Below are 24,213 nucleotides of genomic sequence, written 5' to 3'. Positions count from 1 at the left end.
CTTGGGCAGCGACGACGGACAAAAGGGCTGCTTGTATTTGATTAAATTCTGCTGACTTGGGTTAGGTCGCCGTCGCCACCTCAAGGGTGACCCATCACGTGTGCCGCCGCTCGTCACATGCCGTAGCACGCTGCGACCAATCAACTCATCGCTCGCCCTATTGAAGACGCGTGACCAAGACCCATGCACTCACTTATGCTTGAGCGAGTGGGGCATCGGGCTCCTATGCTCGGGTTCCTCGGCGACGAAAAATTGCAATTTTTGTCAGTTTGTGATTGGACGCATAGCTGTCCGTCAATGAGGCTCATTTTGAACAGCGACAAACATTTCATGCCCCCCCCCTGAGAGAAACCTGCATTGTTACCCATAAACTATGCTCTCTTCCAGTCTGAAGTTTTATTGAAAAATAATACAAATTGAAAACATCCCAGTAATGAAGGCTGTGTGTGTGTGTGTGTGTGTGTGTGTGTGTGTGTGTGTGTGTGTGTGTGTGTGTGTGTGTGTGTGTGTGTGTGTGTGTGTGTGTGTGTGTGTGTGTGTGTGTGTGTGTGTGTGTGTGTGTGTGTGTGTCACAGTCCAAGCAGCGTTCTGGCTTCTTGACTTTGTTGCTGTAGCGTTTCGCTGGCGTAACGTTGCAAGAGCTCCATCTTCTTCCGACGGACCAGAGCCTCCTCCACCTGTCTTCAACACAACAAGCAGATAAGCCGTGTGTGTGTGTTTGTATGACTGGTCTTGTGAGGACCACTAACATTTTATACCATATGAAGCGAGGACATTTTTGACAAGTGAGGACCTTTTGGCCGGTCCTCACAAGTTTTTCATTCTAAAGGCTTCTAGAGGGTCTCTATATGCATCTGTTAAAGTTTCACAGAGGTCCTCACAAATTCACCCAAAATGATTTGTTGGTGTGTATTTTCATTTCACTTGGATACACACACTTTTTACTCACTGTGTGTGTGCGTGTTTAATGAGATGAAAAAGTTCATACCACAAAAAGTAAAACGATATTTTAACCAAATTCACTACAGGGGTGAGGACTTTGAATGGACCCATTCCAAAACCTCACTCCTGCTGTTATTTCAGTTTCAAGTCCACTTTTTATTGCTTTGTTTTTAGAGAAGTTGAAGTGGGAAATGGCCTGACATTTAGTGTTCAAGTGTAACACTAGTTCTCAAAACTAGTGGTCCTCACTCCTTATCTGGAGTTATCCGGACCTCACAAAACCGTTGAAACAGGAATGTGTGTGTGTGTGTGTGTGTGTGTGTGTGTGTGTGTGTGTGTGTGTGTGTGTGTGTTGTCTTGTTTGTACGCATGACCTCTTTCTGCGAGGGAACAGGAACATGTGCGAAGAAGGACACGCCCTCTTCATCTTCCTCCAGATTCTCCTGAGCGCACTCATCCTCTTCTGGCTGTGGACAGAAAAAAATACATACATAAACAAACAACTAATAATAAATAAACAGGTAGACATATAGATGGCTAGTTAGATCGCTAGCTAGATAGATAGATAGCAAGCTAGATCCTCCGTCTAGATCATACTAGTGCAGTCAGATAAAACATACAACTACATTATTTTGTCTTCACTTTTAAAACAATAAATGCGCCTTATCTGGCTAGCTAGCTTGCTAGCTATGTAGCTGGTTATTTATTAGCTATATTCTATCTAGCAAGTGAGCTAACTGTCTAGCTCGCTATCTATTAGCTATATGTTAGCTAGCTGGCAAGCTAGCTTTCTCTCTATTTTAGTTACTTCTGGGTTGAGTGGACGCTGGCGCATGTGGCTGCCGCTGCTCACCCACATAAAAACCGATCCTGCGACTGTAAAGTGACCTTGAGAGTTTTGAAAGGCACTTATGAATTAAATGTATTATTATTATTACTATTATTATTGATAATAATAGCTAGATAGATAGAAATAGCGAGCTAGATAGAAATAGCTAGCTAGCTACAGCTAGACCTACAGTTAGAAAGAGATAGAGAGATATAGGGACGGATGGACAAATGGGTAGAGATGGATAGACTTTTGAAAAAGGTCATGTGATAAGTTCATTTCTTAGCTCACGACCTCCAAGTTGTTGACGGAATAGATGCTGGGCTCCTCCTCTTCCTCTTGTGGGACTTTGTTGTCCCCCGAAGGAAGAACTTCGCGATCCGTCCTCCATTTGTGCACTGCCTCAGACACCGCTACATAGATACAAACAAATAAAATAGACCAAATATGCGTAAGAAGCAAGTTATTTTTTTTTAAATACATTTGACATGTCATGCCCGACAACAGCACTGACGTGATATTGCGTTAGCGATTTGATTTGTTTGCAATTTTGGTCTTGCCATCAGGTGCGATTGTGGGAATTGTGCCAGGTTTAAAGGACAACCGACGCCTCCGGACAAGTTGCGTCCATAATTTGTAAAATGACTTCTACTGAGCGCATTTGACAAAGATTCCACTGCGTATAGCTATATTGTACCTTTTAAGACTCGCGCTGAATATTCAGGAAGTCTTGTTTTCGAGTTGATGACGATGCCTGACGTGACGTCACGGAGGGGACGCCCCTGACCGAGAAAGCGAAACACAATGTATTTTGGGTACTTTTTTTTGTCTGAAAACACTGTCGATTGCGAAATTAGAAACTACATAAATAACGCGATGGTGAATCATTGTGTCGCAGCAATTGCGGTAACACGCATAAAGAAGTTGTACGTTGACACAAATTCCCAGTGGACAAATCAGCCCATTTCCAACAGAGCTTGGGCGCCATCTTGTGCATTTTCTGGGCGCTACATTGGAGTCCAGATGATACGGAAGGACTTCTTTAATCGATTGCAAACATTTAGGCTTTCCTCTGCGGAACTATTTGAAGAATCTTCATAACTGGATGAGTAACAAAAAAGCATCTTCTCCAAATCTGAAGCCATTGTTTTGATTCTGGAACAGGGCAGTTTGTGAAGGAGTATCCTGGCGTGACGTCACAAACAAGGGGGCGGGACTTTCTGAATCTCCCCAGTTCCGAGCTCATTTTGTGGCAGTTTTGGGACACTTGAAGTCATTTTTATTGGTGTTTTTCATTTGACTAAAAATATCAGCCTTTGTGTTTTGGTTATTTTAGATGCTATAAAAAGTTTTTCTGATGTCAGTTAAGAAACAAAAAAATGGTGTCGATTGTCCTTTAAGGGTTCATCTCCCGGTCGTTCCAATTGGGTCTTGGCCAAAGTTTGCCAAGCACGCAGTCCAATTCCTCAGAGAAATGATGATCACAAAGAGTTGTTGGTAGTTGCTCTGTTGTGTGCTCCCAGTCATAAATTCCAAGCATTTCTGGCGAATAGTTTCATCTTGAGGAAAACCGAGCATCCTCCTAAACTTCTCTCTCACACCCAAACAGATACTTTTCCGACTTGTACATTTTCTAAACAAAAATGTCGCTTAAAAAAAAAATGAACAGTTGTTGTCATTAGGCTGTTAAAGGACAACCGACGTCTCTGGACAACTTGTGTCCATCATTTGTAAAATGGCTTCAAATGACGTCTACTGAGCGTATTTTAATAAGATTCCACCGCATATAGCTAGATTTTACCTTTTAAGACTCGCGCTGAATATTCAGGAAGTCTTGTTTTCGAGTTGGTGACGAGTCCTCACCCTACGTCACTGAAGGAACGCCCCTAACCGAGAAAGGACATACCTCAATGCATTTTGCGGTACTTTGTTTGGTCTGAAAACTTCGTGTTGTGGGCGAAATTAGAAGGAAAAATACATAAATAGCGCAATGGTGAATCCTTGTATGTTACACCGAGACAACTCTTTGATATTCGTTGACAAAAATTCCGAGCTGAAAAATAAACCTATTTCCAACTGAGCTGTGGCGCCATCTCCTGCATTTTCTGTGATGCTACACATCAGTCTTGATCCCTCAAAATGACACGGAATAACTTCTTTAATCGATTGCAAACATTTATGCTTTCCTCTTCAGAACTACTTGAATCATATTCATAACTGGTTGAGTAACAAGAAAGCATCTTCTGCGAATCTGAAGCCATTGTTTTGATTGTCCAGCAACGCAAGACGTCTTGGCGTGACGTCACCAACTGGGGGCGGGACTTTCTGAAAATGCCCAATTCGCAGCTCAATTTTCTGCAGATTTTGGACACTTGAAGTCATTTTTATTGATGTTTTTCATTTGACTAAAAATATCATACTGCGTGTTTTGGGTATTTTAGATGCTATCAAACGTTTTTCTGATGTCAGTTAGGAAACAAAAAAGTGATGTCGGTTGTCCTTTAAAGGAGCCACTTCTTGGTTCAGCATCACTCTCTCACACACACACACACACACACACTTTTAGCATTTCATAGCGAGCAAAATGACACCTTGCTTCTCGTGCTGCATCTCCAGCGGAACCAGGACGCCGTCGTCTTCGTCTCGGTAACCGTAGTACTCTGCGTCCACGTCCTTCATCAGCTCCCCGCGAGTTTTGCGCAGCTCGGGGGCGGCTGGCCATTAGCCACCAAAAACACATCATTTCGGATCAAATAAACACACAATGGAAACGCAAAAGTGCCCATCACGTTGGCTAAGCGCACTTACGTTCTTGCTCAAAGAGTTCTCGCACTCCCGGCAGATCTCTGGCTGCACCAAAATATTTGTAGCCTCGGTTGCCAGGAACTGCCCGACCTTCGTGGTCCAGCATCCTGGGTCCGAAGCGCTAACGTACACTCGCCATGAGTGATGATTGACAGGTGCGACATTTGATGACACGCACGGTGCGGGGGCCAACCTTGTGATCGGAGCCTCCTAGTTCTCGTATGCGATATTCCCAATGGCGTTTTTCCCTCAGGAGTTTGTTGATCTCATCGTTCATATCTCGAATCTTGAACTCGCCCAGACCGGCTGCGCGACGGACGCCAAACCACACAAACAGAGACACGTCAGACAGATGGACGGACAGACAGATTGATGTTACTTCAGCTTTCACTCACCGTTTTGGATCTGAGCCACTTTTTTGGAAACCTCACTGATGATCTGAAACGCACGCACACACGTTTTTATTCCATGCCATCAAGACAGTTTTGAGTTATGTGCCGATAGGCAGGCGGAAGGAACCTGTCTCCTCCACTTCTCAGCTTTTGGAAGATCATTGCACTCAGATGCCAGGAAAGGGCGACGTTCCTGCACATGCAAGCATCAAAGTTATCCTCGAGAGTTAAAAAAAAAGGGGAAATTGTGAAAGAAGTAAAGCACATGAAAGATCTGAGACAATTGCAACCTTGACTTTTCCTTCCTCCAGCTGAGCTTGTCGGAAACGAGCCAAGGCCGTCCTGAAAGAAAAAATATTGCAGATTGAAAAAAGACACACCTGGGCTACGCAGGGGAACAAAGTGTCAAGCATGAGTGTGTGTGTGTTTTTTTTTGTGCATACTCACATGGCCTTCTCAGCATTTCGAGCCTGTGTAAAAACAAAAGGGTGCCAAATGTGTCATCAAGCAACATTAAGACTCAAGTCACAAATGACAACATTATTAGTATTTTTTAAAATCCACACAAAATGCGCATTTATAGTCAATAACACAAATGGTTGACATCAATAGAATCGTATTGACGATTGTTTAAGAAGATGCACAACGCTCAGCGAGACGAGTGCAGGTTCGAAGAAAGGCGCGCTTGATTCAATTCCTCGCGTGTCCCAAATGTTCAAGGGGAAGACAACGGCTTTTTATGTGCGTTTTATCTTTACATGGTTGGATTTTTTTGCAATGCTGCAAGTGTGACAAAAGTGTTTTAAACTTGCGTCCGTCTGCTCTGTATTGCCGCGTACATCAACTGGTTCACAGATTTGAGAATTTAACAGTGACCAGGTGAGCAAGCTGTGAAAAAAGCCTTAAGATACTAAACGAACGGCTCTTTGCTTCAACTCAGCGGAAGCTAAAGAGTCCACGAGAGTTTTGAAAGGCGCTAATAAATGAAATGTATTATTATTATAATTTAAACAGCAGCATCGACGAGGCTAACTCAAAACGATCCTTCGTTAGTCACCCGATTGCTAGTACAGCGATGCTGCTAATGAGTTAGCTTCAAACCACTACTTAATATTCGTGACATTTAAATGTTTTTAAAAATTAATTGAGATTTGAAGCAGTCTTTACCATCGCCGCTGTTGACTTTCGGACGCTATTGATGAGCTAAATCGGTAATAATCTCCTTCTGGAAAGCTCACGTAAACGTCAAAACCACGCCGAAAAAAACAGGAAGTGTTTGAGTGCGCAGCTTTTGATACTTCCGGTTTCATGAGACGCCAAGTCCCTGGCGTTCAAAGTGTCGCCTCCTTATGGTAGTTAACTAAACTACAAACGTCTTTTCCACACCAGGAAAAAAAATCCATAATAATAATAATACATTTCATTTATAAGCGCCTTTCAAAACTCACAACTTTTCAATTTACCGTAAAATTGAGTTAGCTCTTTGTTTCCACCAAAACATGCACCCCTGTAAATAACAATACAGTACTTTGTCAGTACATCATCACAATTAGTCCTTGTGTAGAAAATGTCCAAAATATTCCAAAAACATGGTAGTCATTGAATAATCTTAAATTGTCCCAATATCTGAGTGGACTGTGACTCAACTGTTTTATGTATTATAGTACCTTTGCTTGTCTGTGACTGTAAAGTGTCCTTGAGAGCTTTGATAGGCACTGAAAATGAAATGTATTATTATTAAACTGTATTTATAGAGCACATTCAAATAGCCAACACTGAAAAAAAAAGAATCAAACCAGTAATTGAAGTCGACATAAAACAAGTCAGCCATTTCCCTCCTTTACTTTATTGCCAGCTTCAACAAATAACATTTTGCAGCCGTGTGTCAAATTGTACAAAAATAACATTTGCTCAAGCTCAGCCCAAAAAAATCTAAACGTTTCCATTGACATTTTTGAGGGGGGTGGAGCATGTGAGGGGGGTGGGGTATTTTTTTTCCAGGACTGCCACGGTGATTGGCTCCTAAACACCGCAAATATGTAATCTGATTGGCTGCTTGCTTTCATGAATAGGAACTTGGGGGAAGCCAAAGAAACCAATTAAATACAGTTGGTGACTCAAAACGTCTCAACAATTCCTGTTATTCCATATCAAATTAGAATGAATGTTTTTTAATATGTACAATCTTGAAAAAAAAATCCTAAAATTCTAAAAAAAATATTAAAAATTAAAATAAATATTCAGAAAAATATTTTTTTATTGAAATGAATTCTTGAGAAATTGTTTTGCAATACGCTTCTCTGCCGCCCAAACTGCACGCAACCAGAGAGCATAAAAACACAAGGGTAGCCAATATTTTGTCATTTTTCTCCTGGTCAATTTCTTGAACGTTAGCAAACTGCTTGAAAACTGCGCATTCGGGTCACCAATTTGTCAGTCAATCAGCGTAAAGCAACCAATGCGAACAGATTGCTTGTTGCTGGTGTCGAGGGATGACATTTATCATCATAATCTTAAAGGACAACCGACACCTCTGGACAAGTTGTGTCCATAATTTGTAAAATCACTTTAAATGACTTCTACTGAGCGTATTTTACAACAATTCCACCGCATATAGCTATATTTTACCTTTTAAGACTCACGCCGAATATTCATGAAGTATGTTTTCGAGTTGATGACGATGCCCTAAGTGACGTCACAGAGGGAACGCCCCTGACCGAGAAAGCGACACACAATGCATTTTGGGTACTTTTTTACGTCTGAAAACCACGTTGATGGCGAAATTAGAAGGAAAACTACATGGCAATGGTGAATCGTTGTGTGTCACAGCTAATTGCGGTACCACGCATAAAGAAGATGTAAGTTGACACAAATTCCCAGCGGACAAATCAGCCCATTTCCAACGGAGCTTGTGCGCCATCTTGTGCATTTTCTGGGCGCTACATTGGCATCCAGACGGCTCGAATTCATACGGAAGGACTTCTTTAATCGATTGCAAACATTTATGTTTTCCTCTTCGGAACTATTTGAATCATATTCATAATTGGATGAGTAACAAGAAAGCATCTTCTCCGTATCTGAACTCTCTGAAGCCATTGCTTTGATTCTGGAGCAAGGCAGTTTGTGAAGGAGTATTCTGGCGTGACACCACGAGCAAGGGGGCGGGACTTTCTGAATATCGGCAGTTCCAAGCTCATTTTGTGGCACTTTTGGGACACTTGAAGTCATTTTTATTGGTGTTTTGCATTTGGCTAAAAATATCAGCCTGCGTGTTTTGGCTATTTTAGATGCTTTTAAACGTCAGTTAGGAAACAAAAAAAATGCTGTCGGTTGTCCTTTAAGTTCTAAAAACTCAAATCACCCTAGTGACGGCTCGTGTGTAGGAAAAGTCTTTTAAAGCTCGACGCTTGCATCTCAAGGTGCATCTTTGACAAGCGACGCCTCCCATCCGAACATGCAAACGCGTCTCCTTGTTTCTAAATGACAAAACAGTTTGTCGTTTTTAAGTCCCCGTTCGCTTGTACCCCTGCTGGCGCTGATGATATGGATCGGCCAAAGGTGCTCCCCAAGATGGCGGCCGAATGTGCGAGCGGGGTGGGCGGGCGAGTTCGTGCTAGGCCTCCTGGTCCTCTGGACACTCCTTGGCCAAGTGGTCCGTCTTGCCGCAGTTGTAGCAGCTCAGCTGGGAGGCCGACTTGCAGTGCATAGCAACATGGCCGATCTCGCCACACCTTGACACGGACGCACAGTCACACAGACATGAATCAGATATTCATTGGCGCACAATATCCAAGTAACATCCGACTTACGACCGAGTTCCGTTCCGATCAAATGGTCGTAAGTCAAAATGGTCGTGAGTCGAAATCCAGTCACACAGACATGAGTCAGTTCATTGGTGCACAATATCCAAGTAACATCCGACTTACGACCGAGTTCCGTTCCGATCAAATGGTCGTAAGTCAAAATGGTCGTAAGTCGAAATCCAGTCACACAGACATGAGTCAGATATTCATTGCCGCACAATATCCAAGTAACATCCGACTTACGACCGAGTTCCGTTCCGACCAAACGGTCGTAAGTCAAAACGGTTGTAGGTCGAAAATCCAGTCACAAAGACATGATTCAGATATTCATTGGCGCACAATATACAGGTAACATCGGACTTACGACCGAGTTCCGTTCCGACCAAACGGTTAAGTCAAAATGGTCGTAAGTCGAAATCCATTCAAAATGTTGAATAGAGACTTGGAGGCTAAATGACTCACAAACTCCTCCCCCTGGTGCCATCACACGGTCGATTGCTGTGCGAGAGTGAGTGGCTGGCTGTCCAAAATTCGAACATGGATAGAATCGAGAAAAAAAAAAAAAAAATTGAGAAAATTGATAGAAAACAGTGTCATTTGGACTCATTTCAACTTTGATAGAGTGGGCAGAGGCAGAGTGTAGACTGCAAGGTTAAAATTCCCGTCAATCAGGCTCCACAAACAAGCCGCACAAGCCATCTGTACAGTTGATGCGAAAAGCTATCAACCCAGCTCAACAGAACACAATTGATGAGGAACTAGATAAAATGATGGCAGAGAAAGCACCTACAAGGGATCATTCCTCAAGATGGTGAAAGAAGAAGGCTACGTTCCTCATCAAGTCTTTAATGCTGATGAAACCGGGCACTCCATTCAATCAAGCCATCAACGACCATCACAAAGGTCAATAAAAACACTTTATTATACAGTAGTTTATTTCTGTAATTACAATACCATAGCACATTTATTATACATAAAATAAGGTATATTTTGTTTAGTAAGGAAAAGTAGAAAATGATGTTTTAAGGGGACCTGTGAACGGATTCTTCTCGTTTTAATGGTTTCCTATGGGAAATTATTTTTTGGGATACACACTTTTCACCTTACACACTCTGTCTGTGAACCAATTAAGTTCATAAGCCAAGGTATCACTGTATAGGTAAGTAAATCTATAGACTAAATACTCTGTGTGAGAATGGGGTGCTTAATGGAGTGTAGTCACCACCCACCTGTAGCATTTAACCTTGTGGCAGCATTTCTGGATATGTCCGAAACCGCCGCATGAGTAGCACTTTTGCTCGTGCGCGTGATCGCATTCTCGCGCCATGTGACCCGCCTTGCCGCAGTTGTAGCACAGCGGCTCGCGCTCCTTCTTGGGCTCCTGGCACTCCCGGGAAATGTGACCAGCACGGCCGCAGTTGTAACACGCTGCAAATACACACAAGGAAAAAAAGTTAGTACACCCAATCAGAATCAGAAAACCTTGATTCGTTCCACAATGGGGAAATTTGCAGTCCACTGCAGCAATTTGAAAGGAGGTAGAGGGATAAAAAAACAACATATTCTAAGCATAGTAAAATAAAAATGTCAACTGTAGAGTGATACCTTGGCTTACGAACTTAATTGGTTCCCAGACAGAGTGTGTAAGGCGAAAAGTGTGTATCCCAAAAATTAATTTCCCATAGGAAACCATTAAAATGAGAAGAATCCGTTCCCCGGTCCCCATAAAACATAATTTTCTAATTTTCTAAGCCTTAAAACTACACAAAATATTTCATGTATAATAAATGTGCTATGGTATTATAATTAAAGAAATAAACCGTACTGTATAATAGTCGTTTTATTTACATTTGTGATGGTCGTTGATGACTTGATGGAATGGAGTGGCCGGTTTCATCAGCATTATTTAAATGACTTCTACTGAGCGTATTTTACAACGATTCCACCGCATATAGCTATATTTTACCTTTTAAGACTCACGCCGAATATTCCGGAAGTCTTGTTTTTGAGTTGATGACGATGCCCTAAGTGACGTCACAGAGGGAACGGCCCTGACCGAGAAAGCGACACACAATGCATTTTGGGTACTTTTTTACGTCTGAAAACCACGTTGATGGCGAAATTAGAAGGAAAACTACATGGCAATGGTGAATCGTTGTGTGTCACAGCTAATTGCGGTACCACGCATAAAGAAGATGGAAGTTGACACAAATTCCCAGCGGACAAATCAGCCCATTTCCAACGGAGCTTGTGCGCCATCTTGTGCATTTTCTGGGCGCTACATTGGCATCCAGACGGCTCGAATTCATACGGAAGGACTTCTTTAATCGATTGCAAACATGTATGCTTTCCTATTCAGAACTATTTGAATCATATTCATAACTGGATGACTAACAAGAAAGCATCTTCTCCCAATCTGAACTCTCGGAAGCCATTGTTTTGATTCTGGAGCAAGGCAGTTTGTGAAGGAGTATTCTGGCGTGACACCACGAGCAAGGGGGCGGGACTTGCTGAATATCGGCAGTTCCAAGCTCATTTTGTGGCACTTTTGGGACACTTGAAGTCATTTTTATTGGTGTTTTGCATTTGGCTAAAAATATCAGCCTGCGTGTTTTGGCTATTTTAGATGCTATCAAACACCAGTTAGGAAACAAAAAAAATGCTGTCGGTTGTCCTTTAAGTTCTAAAAACTCAAATCAGCCTAGTGACGGCTCGTGTGAAGGAAAAGTCTTTTAAAGCTCGACGCTTGCATCTCAAGGTGCATCTTTGACAAGCGACGCCTCCCATCCGAACATGCAAACGCGTCTCCTTATTTCTAAATGACAAAACAGTTTGTCGTTTTTAAGTCCCCGTTCGCTTGTACCCCTGCTGGCGCTGATGATATGGATCGGCCAAAGGTGCTCCCCAAGATGGCGGCCGAATGTGCGAGCTGGGCGGGCGGGCGAGTTCGTGCTAGGCCTCCTGGTCCTCTGGACACTCCTTGGCCAAGTGGTCCGTCTTGCCGCAGTTGTAGCAGCTAAGCTGGGAGGCCGACTTGCAGTGCATAGCAACATGGCCGATCTCGCCACACCTTGACACGGACGCACAGTCACACAGACATGAGTCAGATATTCATTGGCGCACAATATCCAAGTAACATCCGACTTACGACCGAGTTCCGTTCCGATCAAATGGTCGTAAGTCAAAATGGTCGTAAGTCGAAATCCAGTCACACAGACACGAGTCAGATATTCATTGGCGCACAATATCCAAGTAACATCCGACTTACGACCGAGTTCCGTTCCGATCAAATGGTCGTAAGTCAAAATGGTCGTAAGTCGAAATCCAGTCACACAGACATGAGTCAGATATTCATTGCCGCACAATATTCAAGTAACATCCGACTTACGACCGAGTTCCGTTCCGACCAAACGGTCGTAAGTCAAAACGGTTGTAAGTCGAAAATCCAGTCACAAAGACATGATTCAGATATTCATTGGCGCACAATATACAGGTAACATCGGACTTACGACCGAGTTCCATTCCGACCAAACGGTTAAGTCAAAATGGTCGTAAGTCGAAATCCATTCAAAATGTTGAATAGAGACTTGGAGGCTAAATGACTCACAAACTCCTCCCCCTGGTGCCATCACACGGTCGATTGCTGTGCGAGAGTGAGTGGCTGGCTGGCCAAAATTCGAACATGGATAGAATCGAGAAAAAAATAAAAAATAAAAATTGAGAAAATTGATAGAAAACAGTGACATTTGGACTCATTTCAACTTTGATAGAGTGGGCAGAGGCAGAGTGTAGACTGCAAGGTTAAAATTCCCATCAATCAGGCTCCACAAACAAGCCGCACAAGCCATCTGTACAGTTGATGCGAAAAGCTATCAACCCAGCTCAACAGAACACAATTGATGAGGAACTAGATAAAATGATGGCAGAGAAAGCACCTACAAGGGATCATTCCTCAAGATGGTGGAAGAAGAAGGTTACGTTCCTCATCAAGCGTTTCATGCTGAGGAAACCGGGCACTCCATTCAATCAAGCCATCAACGACCATCACAAAGGTCAATAAAAACACTTTATTATACAGTAGAGTTTATTTCTGTAATTACAATACCATAGCACATTTATTATACATAAAATAAGGTATATTTTGTGTAGTTTTAAGGAAAAGTAGAAAATGATGTTTTAAGGGGACCTGTGAACGGATTCTTCTCGTTTTAATGGTTTCCTATGGGAAATTAATTTTTGGGATACACACTTTGTCTGTGAACCAATTAAGTTCATAAGCCAAGGTATCACTGTATAGGTAAGTAAATCTATAGACTAAATACTCTGTGTGAGAATGGGGTGCTTAATGGAGTGTAGTCACCACCCACCTGTAGCATTTAACCTTGTGGCAGCATTTCTGGATATGTCCGAAACCGCCGCATGAGTAGCACTTTTGCTCGTGCGCGTGATCGCATTCTCGCGCCATGTGACCCGCCTTGCCGCAGTTGTAGCACAGCGGCTCGCGCTCCTTCTTGGGCTCCTGGCACTCCCGGGAAATGTGACCCGCACGGCCGCAGTTGTAACACGCTGCAAATACACACAAGGAAAAAAAGTTAGTACACCCAATCAGAATCAGAAAACCTTGATTCGTTCCACAATGGGGAAATTTGCAGTCCACTGCAGCAATTTGAAAGGAGGTAGAGGGATAAAAAAAAACAACATATTCTAAGCATAGTAAAATAAAAATGTCAACTGTAGAGTGATACCTTGGCTTACGAACTTAATTGGTTCCCAGACAGAGTGTGTAAGGCGAAAAGTGTGTATCCCAAAAATTAATTTCCCATAGAAACCATTAAAATGAGAATAATCCGTTCCCCGGTCCCCATACATAATTTTCTAATTTTCTAAGCCTTAAAACTACACAAAATATTTCATGTATAATAAATGTGCTATGGTATTATAATTAAAGAAATAAACTGTACTGTATAATAGTCGTTTTATTTACATTTGTGATGGTCGTTGATGACTTGATGGAATGGAGTGGCCGGTTTCATCAGCATTAAACACTTGATGAGGAACGTAGCCTTCTTCTTCCACCATCTTGAGGAATGATCCCTTGTAGGTGCTTTCTCTGCCATCATTTTACCTAGTTCCTCATCAATTGTGTTCTGTTGAGCTGGGTTGTTAACTTTTTGCAACAAGTGTACAGTTGGCTTGTGCGGGTTGTTTGTGGAGCCTGATTGATGGGATATTTTAACCTTGCAGTCTACACTCTGCCTTTGAACTAACAAAGTTGAAACTCCCACTGTTGTCTGCCTGTCTCTTTAATGTTTAAACCACCCCCCCCCCCACTCACTGCTGCGTTCTTGACCAATCACATGGCTTTAACCGAAGACTGGGGGCGGGGAATAGAGGACAAAAACAGTCGGCTGCCATGTTGTTGTTAGAAGAACGGTCTCGTTCGCGAACGACACATCACTCATTGTGGCAGCTCTGTGTGTATCCTGAAAAATAGTTTGTCTGTCAAGGTAAAATTATCATAAATGTAACGTTCGTAAACCGAAAAGTTCGTAAGCCAAGGGGTTCGTAAACTGAGGTATCATTGTATATGCTTCCAAGAAGGGTTTTGAATGAAAAAAAATGTTTTGTCAAAATATTGAGATGCTGGACTTTTGAGGGTTTAATCATAAATTGTCATTCCTATCTTGAAACCGCACTTTTTATAGCAAAACATATTTCCCTGTTGAAACTAAGCCATCGTGTCCTTACCGTCTTCCGTTCTCTCGCAGTCTCGGGCCACGTGTCCTCGCTCCCCGCAGCGATAGCAGAACACGTCTGAAATGGCAAACAAGATGGAGGACGTGACATGTCGTCGTCACAATGCAAAGATGCGGACATGAATGGCGACAACAACCAAGAGGTCGGCGAACAAAGAAAAATTCGAAGGTGACAAGATGGGGGACAACGTGACATCAGATGTGAAGGCGACAGACAGGAAGACACCAAAACGAGACACTTAAAGGACAACCGACACCATTTTTTGTTTCCTAACTGACATCAGAAAAAGGCTTTATAGCATCTAAAATACCCAAAACACGCAGGCTGATATTTTTAGTCAAATGCAAAACAACAATAAAAATGACTTCAAGTGTGCTTGAACTGCAACAAATTGAGCTGCAAATTGGGGATTTTCAGAAAGTCCCGCCCCCAGTTCGTGACGTCACGCCAAGACGTCTTGCATTGCTGAAGAATCAAAACAAAGGCTTCAGATTGGGAGAATATGCTTTCTTGTTACTCATCCAGTTATGAATATGATTCAAATAGTTCTGAAGAGGAAAGCATACATGTTTGCAATCAATGAAAAGAGTCCACCCGTATCAATTCAATGACAGCAATGTAGCACCCAGAAAATGCAGAAGATGGCACCCAAGCTCCGTTGGAAATGGGCTGATTTGTCTGCTGGGAATTTGTGTCAACGAGTATCAAATAGTAGTCTTGGTGCAACACACAACGATTCGCCATTACGTTATTTCAGTAGTTTGCCTTCTAATTTCGCCATCAACACGAAGTTTTCAGACCAAACAAAGTACCCAAAATGCATTGTGTGTCGCTTTCTCGGTCAGGGGCGTTCCCTCCGTGACGTCACTTAGGGCATCGTCATCAACTCGAAAACAAGACTTCCTGAATATTCAGCAAGAGTCTTAAAAGGTAAAATATAGCTCTATGCGCTGGAATCTTATTCAAATGCGCTCAGTAGAAGTCATTTGAAGTCATTTTCCAAATTATGGACACAGCTTGTCCGGAGGCGTCGGTTGTCTTTTAGGTACGCCACCTTTGGGCCTGGGTCGTCCCCTGCCACGGTGTCCCCGGGCCGCATCGGGACAGTTCTTGATCCAGTGTCCGGATCGGCCGCAACCGAAGCACTCTACACCGCTCATGTCCTCGCCGACCTCGTCCTCCTCGTCCCGCCGCCTTCGTCCCGCCACGTCAACAAGACCTAATGCACTCATCACAAATATGAAATAAAGCATAGTTTGTAGTCATAAAAAAAACATCAGAAAGCGCATCGCTCTGACGTCGTTACACACACGCTTCAAAGACATGTTCTCAAAAGGGTTTATTCCTCTAATGTCCACTGAAAAGACCTTCACGGTGATTAAACCAACACCATTTTTTTGTTTCCTAAGTGACATCAGAAAAACGTTTTATAGCATCTAAAATAGCCAAAACACGCAGGATGATATTTTTAGTCGAATGCAAAACACCAATAAAAATTAGTTCAAGTGTCCCAAAACTGCCACAAAATGAGCTCGGAACTGGGAAGATTCAGAAAGTCCCGCCCCCTTGTTCGTAACGGCACGCCAGGATATTACTTCACAAACTGAGTTACTTCCGGGTCGAGTGAACGCTGACGCGTGTGGCTGCCACTGCTCACCCACAGAAAAACTGATCCTGTGATTGTAAAGTGACCTTGAGAGTTTTGAAAGGTGCTTAGAAATGAAATGGGATGATAATTATTATTACAAGTATCCGTGAAGAAAGTCGCCAAGAACTGGCTGTCAATTTTCATTCGTTTTCTGACGTCATTTCAAAGCGACGCCTCTGTTGTTGTGGTGCCCAAATCCCAACGTAGGGGGCGAGAGCAGCTACGCAGAAAACTGTCGCGTGAGAAAACGTCACTTTGCTCGAATGTTTTGGATCATCACGTGCACATTACCACTAATAACGCTATTTCATTTGTTTTTGCTTACAATAAACCAAAATATAATTCCTATTATAAAAAGAATACATGACGAAGATAAACTCCGTCAATAATCACGAAACTAGCATATTTTTCTAACAGATCTGGAAATGTTTGCAACAATCAATAAATTGGGAATTTTCTGAAATTGACGCTTAATAAATTCATACGGATTAAGATAACCATCAAAAAGACGTGATCAATGTCTAATTTTGAAGCCGCGTCGATGATGCTGTTTGAATGTGGTATGACAACTTCGATTGTTTTGACATTCCTGGACGGACAGACAGAAAAGTACGAAGGACACCGTTCGTAAACGGGACTATCCCGACGAAACATAAGCGGCAAAGAAGACGCTTCGTTCCGCTACTCTCCCTATAAAAGCGGGCCCCCCGTTTAGCCCCTTAGCTAGTTAGCATCTTGGGCAGTACAGGGAGAGTGGGCGCCATGGCGCCTCCTGTGGTGGTCCTGCTGGGGGAGGCAATAGAAGGTTGAAACGCGGGACGTCAATTGGACAAACTCACCTCGCAGCTAAGAGTCCAAATGGCGTCTCAGCATCAAATGTGATAAAGGGGGTGGGGGGTGATTTTGTTTTGCTTGATCCTGTCGTTGTCTTCCTTCTAACTGAATTTGCACACGACGCGTAGTAAACGAACCGCGCGACACTTAAACGCAACAGCAGTGATGCATTCGCGTGGTGTAGTAAATGGCGCGTTTTAAGGGGAATCATAAATAATTCAAGACGTCACATGTTCGCTTCCTTGCCTGACACATCATGACAAAACTTCAAGCAACGTATAACAATCCCTTATCCACAATCAATTTTAATCAACCCTACACCTGTTTTATAGCATTATTAGTACTTGAAACTTTACTTTAGTTGTAATTTACAACAGATTCTTTTCTTACACAGTGTTTTTTTTTGTGTTCAATTACCACCTTCGTCAGTGTCACTCTGACGAAGGCGGAAGTATACGCCGAAACGTGTCAAGTAATTGAACACTTAAAAAACATTGTAAGAAAAGAATCTAGTGAAATATGGTGTCGGTTGTCCTTTAAACAAACAAACAAACAAATGAACTTGAAAGTTGTCTGTTTTAAAAAATGACTTTTAGTTGTGTTTGTTTTTTTTCTTCAATGACTTTAGGGTGGTCTAATGTTGGGCCTGATGTGGTCCAAAGGTGACTATGTCAACTCTTCCTTTGTTCTGTGTGCGTGTTGTGGGAGCTAGTTGATGGTTGACCGATTGGTTGCGTCACGTAACGTGATACGAAAGCTGCCAAAGGTCTCGAGACAAGCGTCAAGGCGACGATCAATTGGACAAACGGTAACTGTCAAAGACGCTAAGTCACAAGGTGAGGGGCCGAGAGTGCAACTGGGCTCATTGGCTCAACTATTTGGACTGCATTCAATATCAAAGAGGTTCAAGAAAGAACAACAAAACAGGTTAGTTGACCTTTTCCACAGAATCAATTTATCGGGGACGGCTTGTTATTTCATCAATCAGTTAAATCATGAGTCAACCAGTTGGTCGGTTAGTTGACATTACGTCTGCAGCTAATGATTATTTTAACAAAACATTCATCTCTCGATTTAGTCAATTCATTGAACGGGATGATTGCAACAAATCACTGTTGAAAAACAGTCCATTGTTTCCGGTTGCGTTGTGATGGAGAATAAGAAGTTATTTTTAAAAGTGTCATGCTGTTATATGCTTAGTCAACAAGTGTGACTCGAATACACAATTGAAGCATATACAACCTGGGGTCAATCTGAGGTCAACAGACACAGCTTGTTAAACTGTCATCTTCATCTCGGAGATCTGGCTTTGAACAGAATTTAGGACTTGGGAAACTCCTTATCACAGAAGTAATTTAGGACTTGAAACTCCTTCACAGGAAGAGCTCATTAGCCAGGTTACAAATTTATCAGTGCATGGAAAAGACAATGTGTTATTGCTTACAGCTGTTCATGCTTAGACCTCAGGAGGTGTGGTATTCTAATAAAGAATATTATGTTTTACAAATGCATCACTTTAATTTGCATATACTGTCAATAAATAGCTTGGCAGAGGGCTACAGAATTCAGGCGTCTGCCATGAACGTCTACGTCTCCTGCCGGCAGTAAAAAGAATCTTTCTTTGTCCACAGTGTCCGATCGAACATCTCTGACACGTTGAAAAGACAAAAACATGAATTATTGTTTATGGTTTTGTCTGTGATATCCATCAGGAAATATTTCGAAATGTCTTTGGGGGGTATGTACAAATAATCGATTGTTTCAGCTCGAGTTAATTGAGATCCCCAACTTGTGAGTTGGTGAGTGTCACCCGCTACCCTGTTGTTGTCAGACATTTTTTTGCTGTTGATAGGCATGTATGGCTAATGAGCGTTTTGCCTCACGACCGGTCGTTCTTTTGAAACATCTTCAAGCTTCACAAAAGTCAAATAACAGCATCCATAACATGCACGTGTCACTCAACAGTCATGTTAGGAAGACGCCTCAATGTTAGCCGGAGGGGCAGTTTGCTGAATATCGGGCAGGGTCCTCCATCTGTGCCTACCTGCAGACGCCATCACCCAACAGGCGGAAGGAGGAGCAGCAAACACAGGGCGGCACTGGAAGTCCACGCTGCACACATGAGCGCATCTGACATCAACAACATCCTCAAGGTAGGTAGGATGGGAAATAAATACAATACAATACACATTGATTTATATCGCGCTTTAACAACAGCTGAAGCTGGAATAAAGCGCTTAACATGATGAACTTTCATATACAGGAAATAAAGCAGTCACAAAGATAGTAGAAAGCACAAGGGAGTAAAACTAAGAGTGAGGCCATTTAAAGGACAACCTCCGAAATGCAGGTGAAACTTTGGGAGATGGACTACTTGTCGCCATGGTGTTAAAAGGACTACCAGCAAGTTTCAAGCCATTTGCAATCAATGTAGCGCATTCAAATGATGAAATCAAGTTTGCAGATTTCAAGACGAAGCTACGGAGTTTTGAAGCCACTGAGAAATTGAACACTGAGTCAGGGGACAATGTGATGAAGACACAGAGTCTGAGTGGACGACAAACCACCAAAACCAACACCCGTGACCAGCACAGTGATGACACAAGCATAGTGTGTTTCAAGTGTGGGATCGAAGGCCACAAAGCAAGAGAATGTCGACAAAAGACATGGTGCAGTCATTGCAAAAGCAAGACACACAAAGATGCAACGTGCAGGCGTAAGGACAAGGACAGACGAGATGACGCCAGTAAAGCGTCAGAAGACGGCGACACCGACATCGTGCTCAAGATGAGGGACAGCAAGACCAGACCCAGGGAGCAGTTGGGTCACGACATCAGAGAGAGAGGATTGATGGTGGACACAGGAGCCACTTCGCATATCATCACTGATGTGAACATGTTCAAGAATTTCGACAGCACGTTCAAACCGGAAAGACACCGCGTGGAGCTGGCGGACGGCACACAATGCAGCGGAGTCGCACATAAAAGGGGAGATGCTGAGGTCTCTTTGATTGACATCAAAGGACAAAGACATAAAGCAACGCTGAGAGGTGCTTTATACATTCCTTCATACCCCCAAGACATTTTGTCTGTAAAGAAGGCAACCACCAACGGGGCAACAGTGATATTTAAAGAAGGTAAAAATTCACTGATTACGAAAGGTGGGACAAAATATGGTATACATGTGTATGGAAAGTTGTACTATTTGCATATTGAGAAAGAGACACAGATAAATGAAACAGATGAAAACACATATTATGGCATGAGATTACAGCCTAAGACTAGTGAGGTCTTTCAGGAGCCTAATAAAAGAGCCCAAGAGTCATGTGTACAAGACAGGGATGCACGCGAAAGTGCAGTCACAGAGCCAAATGAACATAACCTCACACGACAAAGTGACACAAATGATGGACCTGAAAATAGAAGGTATCCTACTAGGGAAAGAAAGAAACCTAGTCACTTTGATGATTTTGTGATTGAGTACAGCGATAACGATGGGGCACACACCACAGTAGACTACTGTTACAGAGCCGTGTGTGGTGTTCCGCAAACATATGCAGAGGCAATTAGATCAAATAATTCTCAAGAATGGGCAAAAGCCATGGATGAGGAAATTCAGTCATTAAATGACAACACATTTACTGCAACAACCCTACCAGCGGGCAAGAAAACAGTGGGGGGTAAATGGGTATATGCTATCAAACGTGATGTAGTTGTCAGAGACAAATATAAAGCACGATTTGTAGCAAAGGGCAAGAGCCAGGTGGAAAACATAGACTATGGAGAGACATTTTCACCAACAGCCAATCAAACAGGTATAAGAGTGGTGCTTCAAAAAGGATACCATTTTTTTGTTTCTTATCTGACATCAGAAAAACGTTTTATAGCATCTAATATACCCAAAACACACAGGCTGATATTTTTAGTCAAATGCAAAACACTAAAAGATGCCTGGAAAAGTCGCACAGGAAGGAAAGAAGGAAGGAATAAATGAAGGTGAGGAGCAAGGTGTCCCCTAACTAAGAATATTCCGGCGCAGGCTAACGAGCACAGCCAAGTCTTGCTGCGAGGCGCCGCCTCCCATGGGGCACTTTCCTTCCATAGCAACACGTTGGCGTCCAACCAGCCGGGTGAGGACTGCCGCAGCAGCGCCACCTGCCTGTGGGAGGGCGGCGGTGTCATGTTCGGCGTATTTGACGGTCACGGCGGCTCCGCGTGCGCGCGCGCCGTCAGCCGCCGTTTGTTCTACTACATCGCCGTGGCGACGCTGCCACTGGCCGCTCTTGCGGAGTTGGAGCGAGCGGTGGACGAGGGCCGAGCCGTGCCTCCATTGCTCGAGTGGCTCAAACACCCCCGGGACCACCGGGGGCCCGATGGCGGCCGCGTGGCCTTCCAAAGTCTGCGTAACTACTGGCAGGAAAGGCTCGACGGGGACGACGACGACCAGCAGGTGAAGTAGCGATAACATTCACAAACTAATGTACGAGTAGCATCCGACTTACGACCACGACATCCAGACCCTATTTTTAACATTTTAAGAGGGGTGAGTTTGCGAGTCATTTAGCCACTATTCATTTAGCCTCTAGTCAACATTTTGAATGGATTTCGACTTACGACCGTTTTGTCGGAATGGAACTCGGTCATAACTCGGATGTTACCTGTATTAAAATCTAAAACATGACACTTTTGGTAGTTTTTAAATTTAACTCATTCACTGCCAGACGGTGTGCAAATGTGTCCACTCCATGCCAGGGTTTTTGTCATTTTCACTCCAATTGCAGGACCCGCAGAAAATTGACTTTTAGGACTACATAAACATTCAATGTAGCGTTAGAAACCTTAGACTCTCTTCTTTCATCGCGGGCTGGAGTTATCTGAGCTTAAAATGGGGGCGGCTGTACAAAAGGCAAATGCTGCCCCCTGGTGGGAGGGAAAAACATTGCCAGAGGTCTGATCCAAGCTTCAAACACACCCCCGACCCCACAAACAAAAACAACACCCGAACAAATTCGAGAAGGGCGTTCCAAATACCTAAATAAATTCCAGAATGGCAGTAAATGAATAAGGACATATTTGAGTTGAACTTTAATGCATTTTACCTTCGAACATTTGCTCAAAATATTTTTACTCCACAGTCTGCTCCAGGCTTCCTTAGTTATAAAGGGAAACATACTGACCTGTGTAGATTCGCATAAATTAGCTAGCTGACTATCTATTAGCTATTTATTTGCTATCCATTAGCTAGCTACCTTTCTATCTGTATGAGTTACTTCAGGATTGAGTGCGCATGTGGCTGCCGTTGCTCACCCTCAGAAAATCTTTTATCCTGGGACTGTAAAGTGACCTCGAGAGTTTTGAAAGGCGCTTAGAAATGAAAAGTATTATTATTATAAATGATGGTATTGTGATGTCATCGTGCCACTCCTCTCCGATTGGTTGCAGGACGACATCAGGCTGAGTTGTGCGCTGGAAAACGCTTTTCGTCGCCTTGACTATGATCTGTCCGTGGAAGCTCAGGTGCACGCGTCTGCGTACTCTTCAAGGTCCGTCTTCCCAACAGGTGGTCTCTCGGTAATCGACACGGGAATTGAGGAGGATACATGGATCTAACATGCTAGATGCTAACACGGTTCTTTCTACTCCTATGCTAATGTGCTACATGCTAATTTGCGAATCTGTTCACATGCTAGTTGCTAACACGTGGCTTTCTACACCTATGCTAACGTGCTTCGTGCTAATGTGTTAACATGCTAGTTGTTAACACAGTTCTTTCTTACTTCCGCGTTGAGTGAACGCTGGCGCATGTGGCTGCTGCTCGCCTGCAGAAAAACTGATCTTGTGACTGTGAAGTGACCTTGAGAGTCGTGAGGGACTTTCTGAATCTGCTCGGTTCCGAGCTCATTTTGTGGCATTTTTATTGGTGTTTTGCATTTGACTAAAAACATCAGCCTGTGTTTTTTGGGTATTTTAGATGCTATAAAACGTTTTTTTCTGATGTCAGTTAGGAAACAAAAAAAATGGTGTCGGTTGTCCTTTAAATATTTTTATGTTCGAAACCCATTGGATACATTGGCCGCACAGTTGGGTTAAAATGATCCAGAATGCAAAAAGGTATAAAGGGGAAATAAATGAAGGAAGAAAGTACGGAGACAAATGAGGTTTTTATATTTTGCCTCACCGGGTTTTTCCGCAGAAGCCGGTCTCCAGCCGGGGAGTCGAACGAACCGTCCCCTCTACGGGTGGCGCTATCCGGGTGCACAGCGTGCGTGGCGCACGTCCAGGACGGCATCCTTCACGTTGCCAACCTTGGGGACAGCCGGGCCGTCCTGGGCGTCCAAGAAGCAGATGGCCGCTGGACGGCTGTGGGTTTGACCAACGATCACACCGCCGACAACCCGGATGAACTGCAAAGGGTCCTGAGGGCTCACCCGCCGTCCGAACGCCGGACGGCGGTGCGACACCATCGCCTGCTGGGCTTGCTGTTGCCATTCCGGGCCTTTGGGGACGTCCGTTTCAAGTGGCGTCCGGAGACGCTAGCTCGACTGTACGAGATGCGACCTGACCTCCGCGAGGGGGCCCGTGCCCTTCCACCGCCGCCGCACTACTTGACTCCGCCTTATTTGAGCGCCGAGCCAGAGGTCACGCGACACCAGATTTTGCCATCCGACAAGTTTGTGGTTCTGGCCAGCGATGGACTTTGGGAGCTGATGCACCGACATACCGCAGTGCAAAGACTGGGAGAACACCTGAAAGGTAACGTTGTTGGATACGACGACAAAGTGTGCAATTCACCATTTTAGAAAGTAGGAACGGGCGGACCCTCAAGCTCAATTTTCATTGGTCCAGACCTCCAGGAGCAGAAGCCCGTGATCGCCAGCGCAGGCACCACCCTGGCTGACCTACGCCGCCTCCTCCTGGAGAGGAAAGGAAGGGTGCGTTCAGTCCCGGAAGACCACAACGCAGCAACCCACCTCCTGCGTCACGCCTTGGGGGATGACGGCTACGGGGGTGTGGCCACATCTCGCCTTTCCAAGATGCTCAGTCTACCCCCCGAAGTGGCCAGGATGTACCGCGATGACATCACCATCACAGTCATTCACCTGAACGAACCTCACCTCTGACCGATCTAATGCTCAACAGAAACATTTTAAACAGCTTGAAAACATGCCCCGAAAAAAAAAAAAACATGTTTATGACTTGAAAA

The 24,213-nt window shown here is 43.7% G+C and overlaps 4 protein-coding genes across 7 annotated transcripts; 1 reads left to right on the top strand and 3 right to left on the bottom strand.

The window, feature by feature from the left end:
* Nucleotides 1-381: 381 nt before the first annotated feature.
* Nucleotides 382-6,263, bottom strand: isy1 (ISY1 spliceosome associated protein). 2 transcript variants are annotated; one of them, XM_089009991.1, is made up of 11 exons: nucleotides 6,136-6,263; nucleotides 5,416-5,438; nucleotides 5,259-5,310; nucleotides 5,096-5,161; nucleotides 4,972-5,014; nucleotides 4,770-4,882; nucleotides 4,580-4,697; nucleotides 4,363-4,485; nucleotides 2,066-2,184; nucleotides 1,317-1,409; nucleotides 382-677 (listed from the first exon to the last, which is right to left on the bottom strand). In XM_089009991.1, the coding sequence occupies exons 1-11, from the start codon at nucleotides 6,136-6,138 to the stop codon at nucleotides 570-572; spliced, it is 861 nt and encodes a 286-aa protein (XP_088866117.1). In that variant the 5' UTR covers nucleotides 6,139-6,263; the 3' UTR covers nucleotides 382-569. The 2 variants fall into 2 exon arrangements, with proteins under 2 accessions (XP_088866117.1, XP_088866118.1); XM_089009992.1 differs by lacking the exon at nucleotides 382-677 and adding an exon at nucleotides 693-1,251 and having other exon boundaries at nucleotides 1,300-1,409.
* Nucleotides 6,264-6,800: 537 nt separating this feature from the next.
* Nucleotides 6,801-17,169, bottom strand: LOC148889888 (CCHC-type zinc finger nucleic acid binding protein-like). Of its 3 annotated transcripts, none has more exons than XR_016116579.1 (5): nucleotides 15,583-15,765; nucleotides 14,520-14,585; nucleotides 13,139-13,337; nucleotides 10,738-11,841; nucleotides 6,801-7,596 (listed from the first exon to the last, which is right to left on the bottom strand). XR_016116579.1 is itself a non-coding variant. In XM_089009470.1 (5 exons), the coding sequence occupies exons 2-5, from the start codon at nucleotides 15,686-15,688 to the stop codon at nucleotides 11,724-11,726; spliced, it is 489 nt and encodes a 162-aa protein (XP_088865596.1). In that variant the 5' UTR covers nucleotides 15,689-15,747; nucleotides 17,016-17,169; the 3' UTR covers nucleotides 10,683-11,723. The 3 variants fall into 3 exon arrangements, 2 of the variants coding, with proteins under 2 accessions (XP_088865596.1, XP_088865595.1); XM_089009470.1 differs by lacking the exon at nucleotides 6,801-7,596 and adding an exon at nucleotides 17,016-17,169 and having other exon boundaries at nucleotides 10,683-11,841; nucleotides 15,583-15,747; XM_089009469.1 differs by lacking the exon at nucleotides 6,801-7,596 and having other exon boundaries at nucleotides 10,683-11,841.
* Nucleotides 7,593-10,959, bottom strand: LOC148889889 (uncharacterized). The gene is made up of 3 exons (XM_089010672.1): nucleotides 10,953-10,959; nucleotides 10,001-10,199; nucleotides 7,593-8,699 (listed from the first exon to the last, which is right to left on the bottom strand). Exons 1-3 carry the CDS (start codon nucleotides 10,957-10,959, stop codon nucleotides 8,582-8,584), a joined length of 324 nt encoding a protein of 107 aa, XP_088866798.1. The 3' UTR covers nucleotides 7,593-8,581.
* Nucleotides 17,170-17,401: 232 nt separating the features above from the next.
* On the top strand, nucleotides 17,402-24,140 carry LOC148889887 (pyruvate dehydrogenase [acetyl-transferring]-phosphatase 1, mitochondrial-like). The gene is made up of 6 exons (XM_089009467.1): nucleotides 17,402-17,937; nucleotides 18,976-19,163; nucleotides 21,049-21,459; nucleotides 22,452-22,552; nucleotides 23,203-23,762; nucleotides 23,856-24,140. Exons 2-6 carry the CDS (start codon nucleotides 18,978-18,980, stop codon nucleotides 24,128-24,130), a joined length of 1,533 nt encoding a protein of 510 aa, XP_088865593.1. The 5' UTR covers nucleotides 17,402-17,937; nucleotides 18,976-18,977; the 3' UTR covers nucleotides 24,131-24,140.
* The last annotated feature ends 73 nt before the right edge of the window (nucleotides 24,141-24,213 follow it).

Source organism: Hippocampus bargibanti, linkage group LG12, assembly GCF_051943395.1.
Source record: "Hippocampus bargibanti isolate YZ-2025 linkage group LG12, ASM5194339v1, whole genome shotgun sequence".
Classification (NCBI taxonomy): Eukaryota; Metazoa; Chordata; class Actinopteri; order Syngnathiformes; family Syngnathidae; genus Hippocampus; species Hippocampus bargibanti.
Note: the sequence above shows the minus strand (reverse complement) of the source record. Positions and strands in the feature narration are given on the sequence as shown.

Bases quoted from the DNA above. Each gene is read 5' to 3' on its own strand.
- isy1 (XM_089009991.1), bottom strand. The intron at 4,486-4,579 runs GTAAGTGCGCTT...GCTAATGGCCAG, and splicing joins AGAACTCTTTGAGCAAGAAC to CCGCCCCCGAGCTGCGCAAA. The intron at 678-1,316 runs GTCATGCGTACA...TGTTGAAGACAG, and splicing joins CTGTTCCCTCGCAGAAAGAG to GTGGAGGAGGCTCTGGTCCG.
- LOC148889889 (XM_089010672.1), bottom strand. The intron at 8,700-10,000 runs GTGGGTGGTGAC...GTCCGTGTCAAG, and splicing joins CACAAGGTTAAATGCTACAG to GTGTGGCGAGATCGGCCATG.
- LOC148889888 (XM_089009469.1), bottom strand. From the start codon at position 15,760: ATGAGTGCATTAGGTCTTGTTGACGTGGCGGGACGAAGGCGGCGGGAC. The intron at 14,586-15,582 runs GTGGCGTACCTA...TTGCCATTTCAG, and splicing joins GGGACGACCCAGGCCCAAAG to ACGTGTTCTGCTATCGCTGC. The intron at 11,842-13,138 runs GTGGGTGGTGAC...GTCCGTGTCAAG, and splicing joins CACAAGGTTAAATGCTACAG to GTGTGGCGAGATCGGCCATG.
- LOC148889887 (XM_089009467.1), top strand. From the start codon at position 18,978: ATGTTAGGAAGACGCCTCAATGTTAGCCGGAGGGGCAGTTTGCTGAAT. The intron at 19,164-21,048 runs GTAGGTAGGATG...ATTCCGGCGCAG, and splicing joins ACATCAACAACATCCTCAAG to GCTAACGAGCACAGCCAAGT. The intron at 21,460-22,451 runs GTGAAGTAGCGA...GATTGGTTGCAG, and splicing joins GGGACGACGACGACCAGCAG to GACGACATCAGGCTGAGTTG.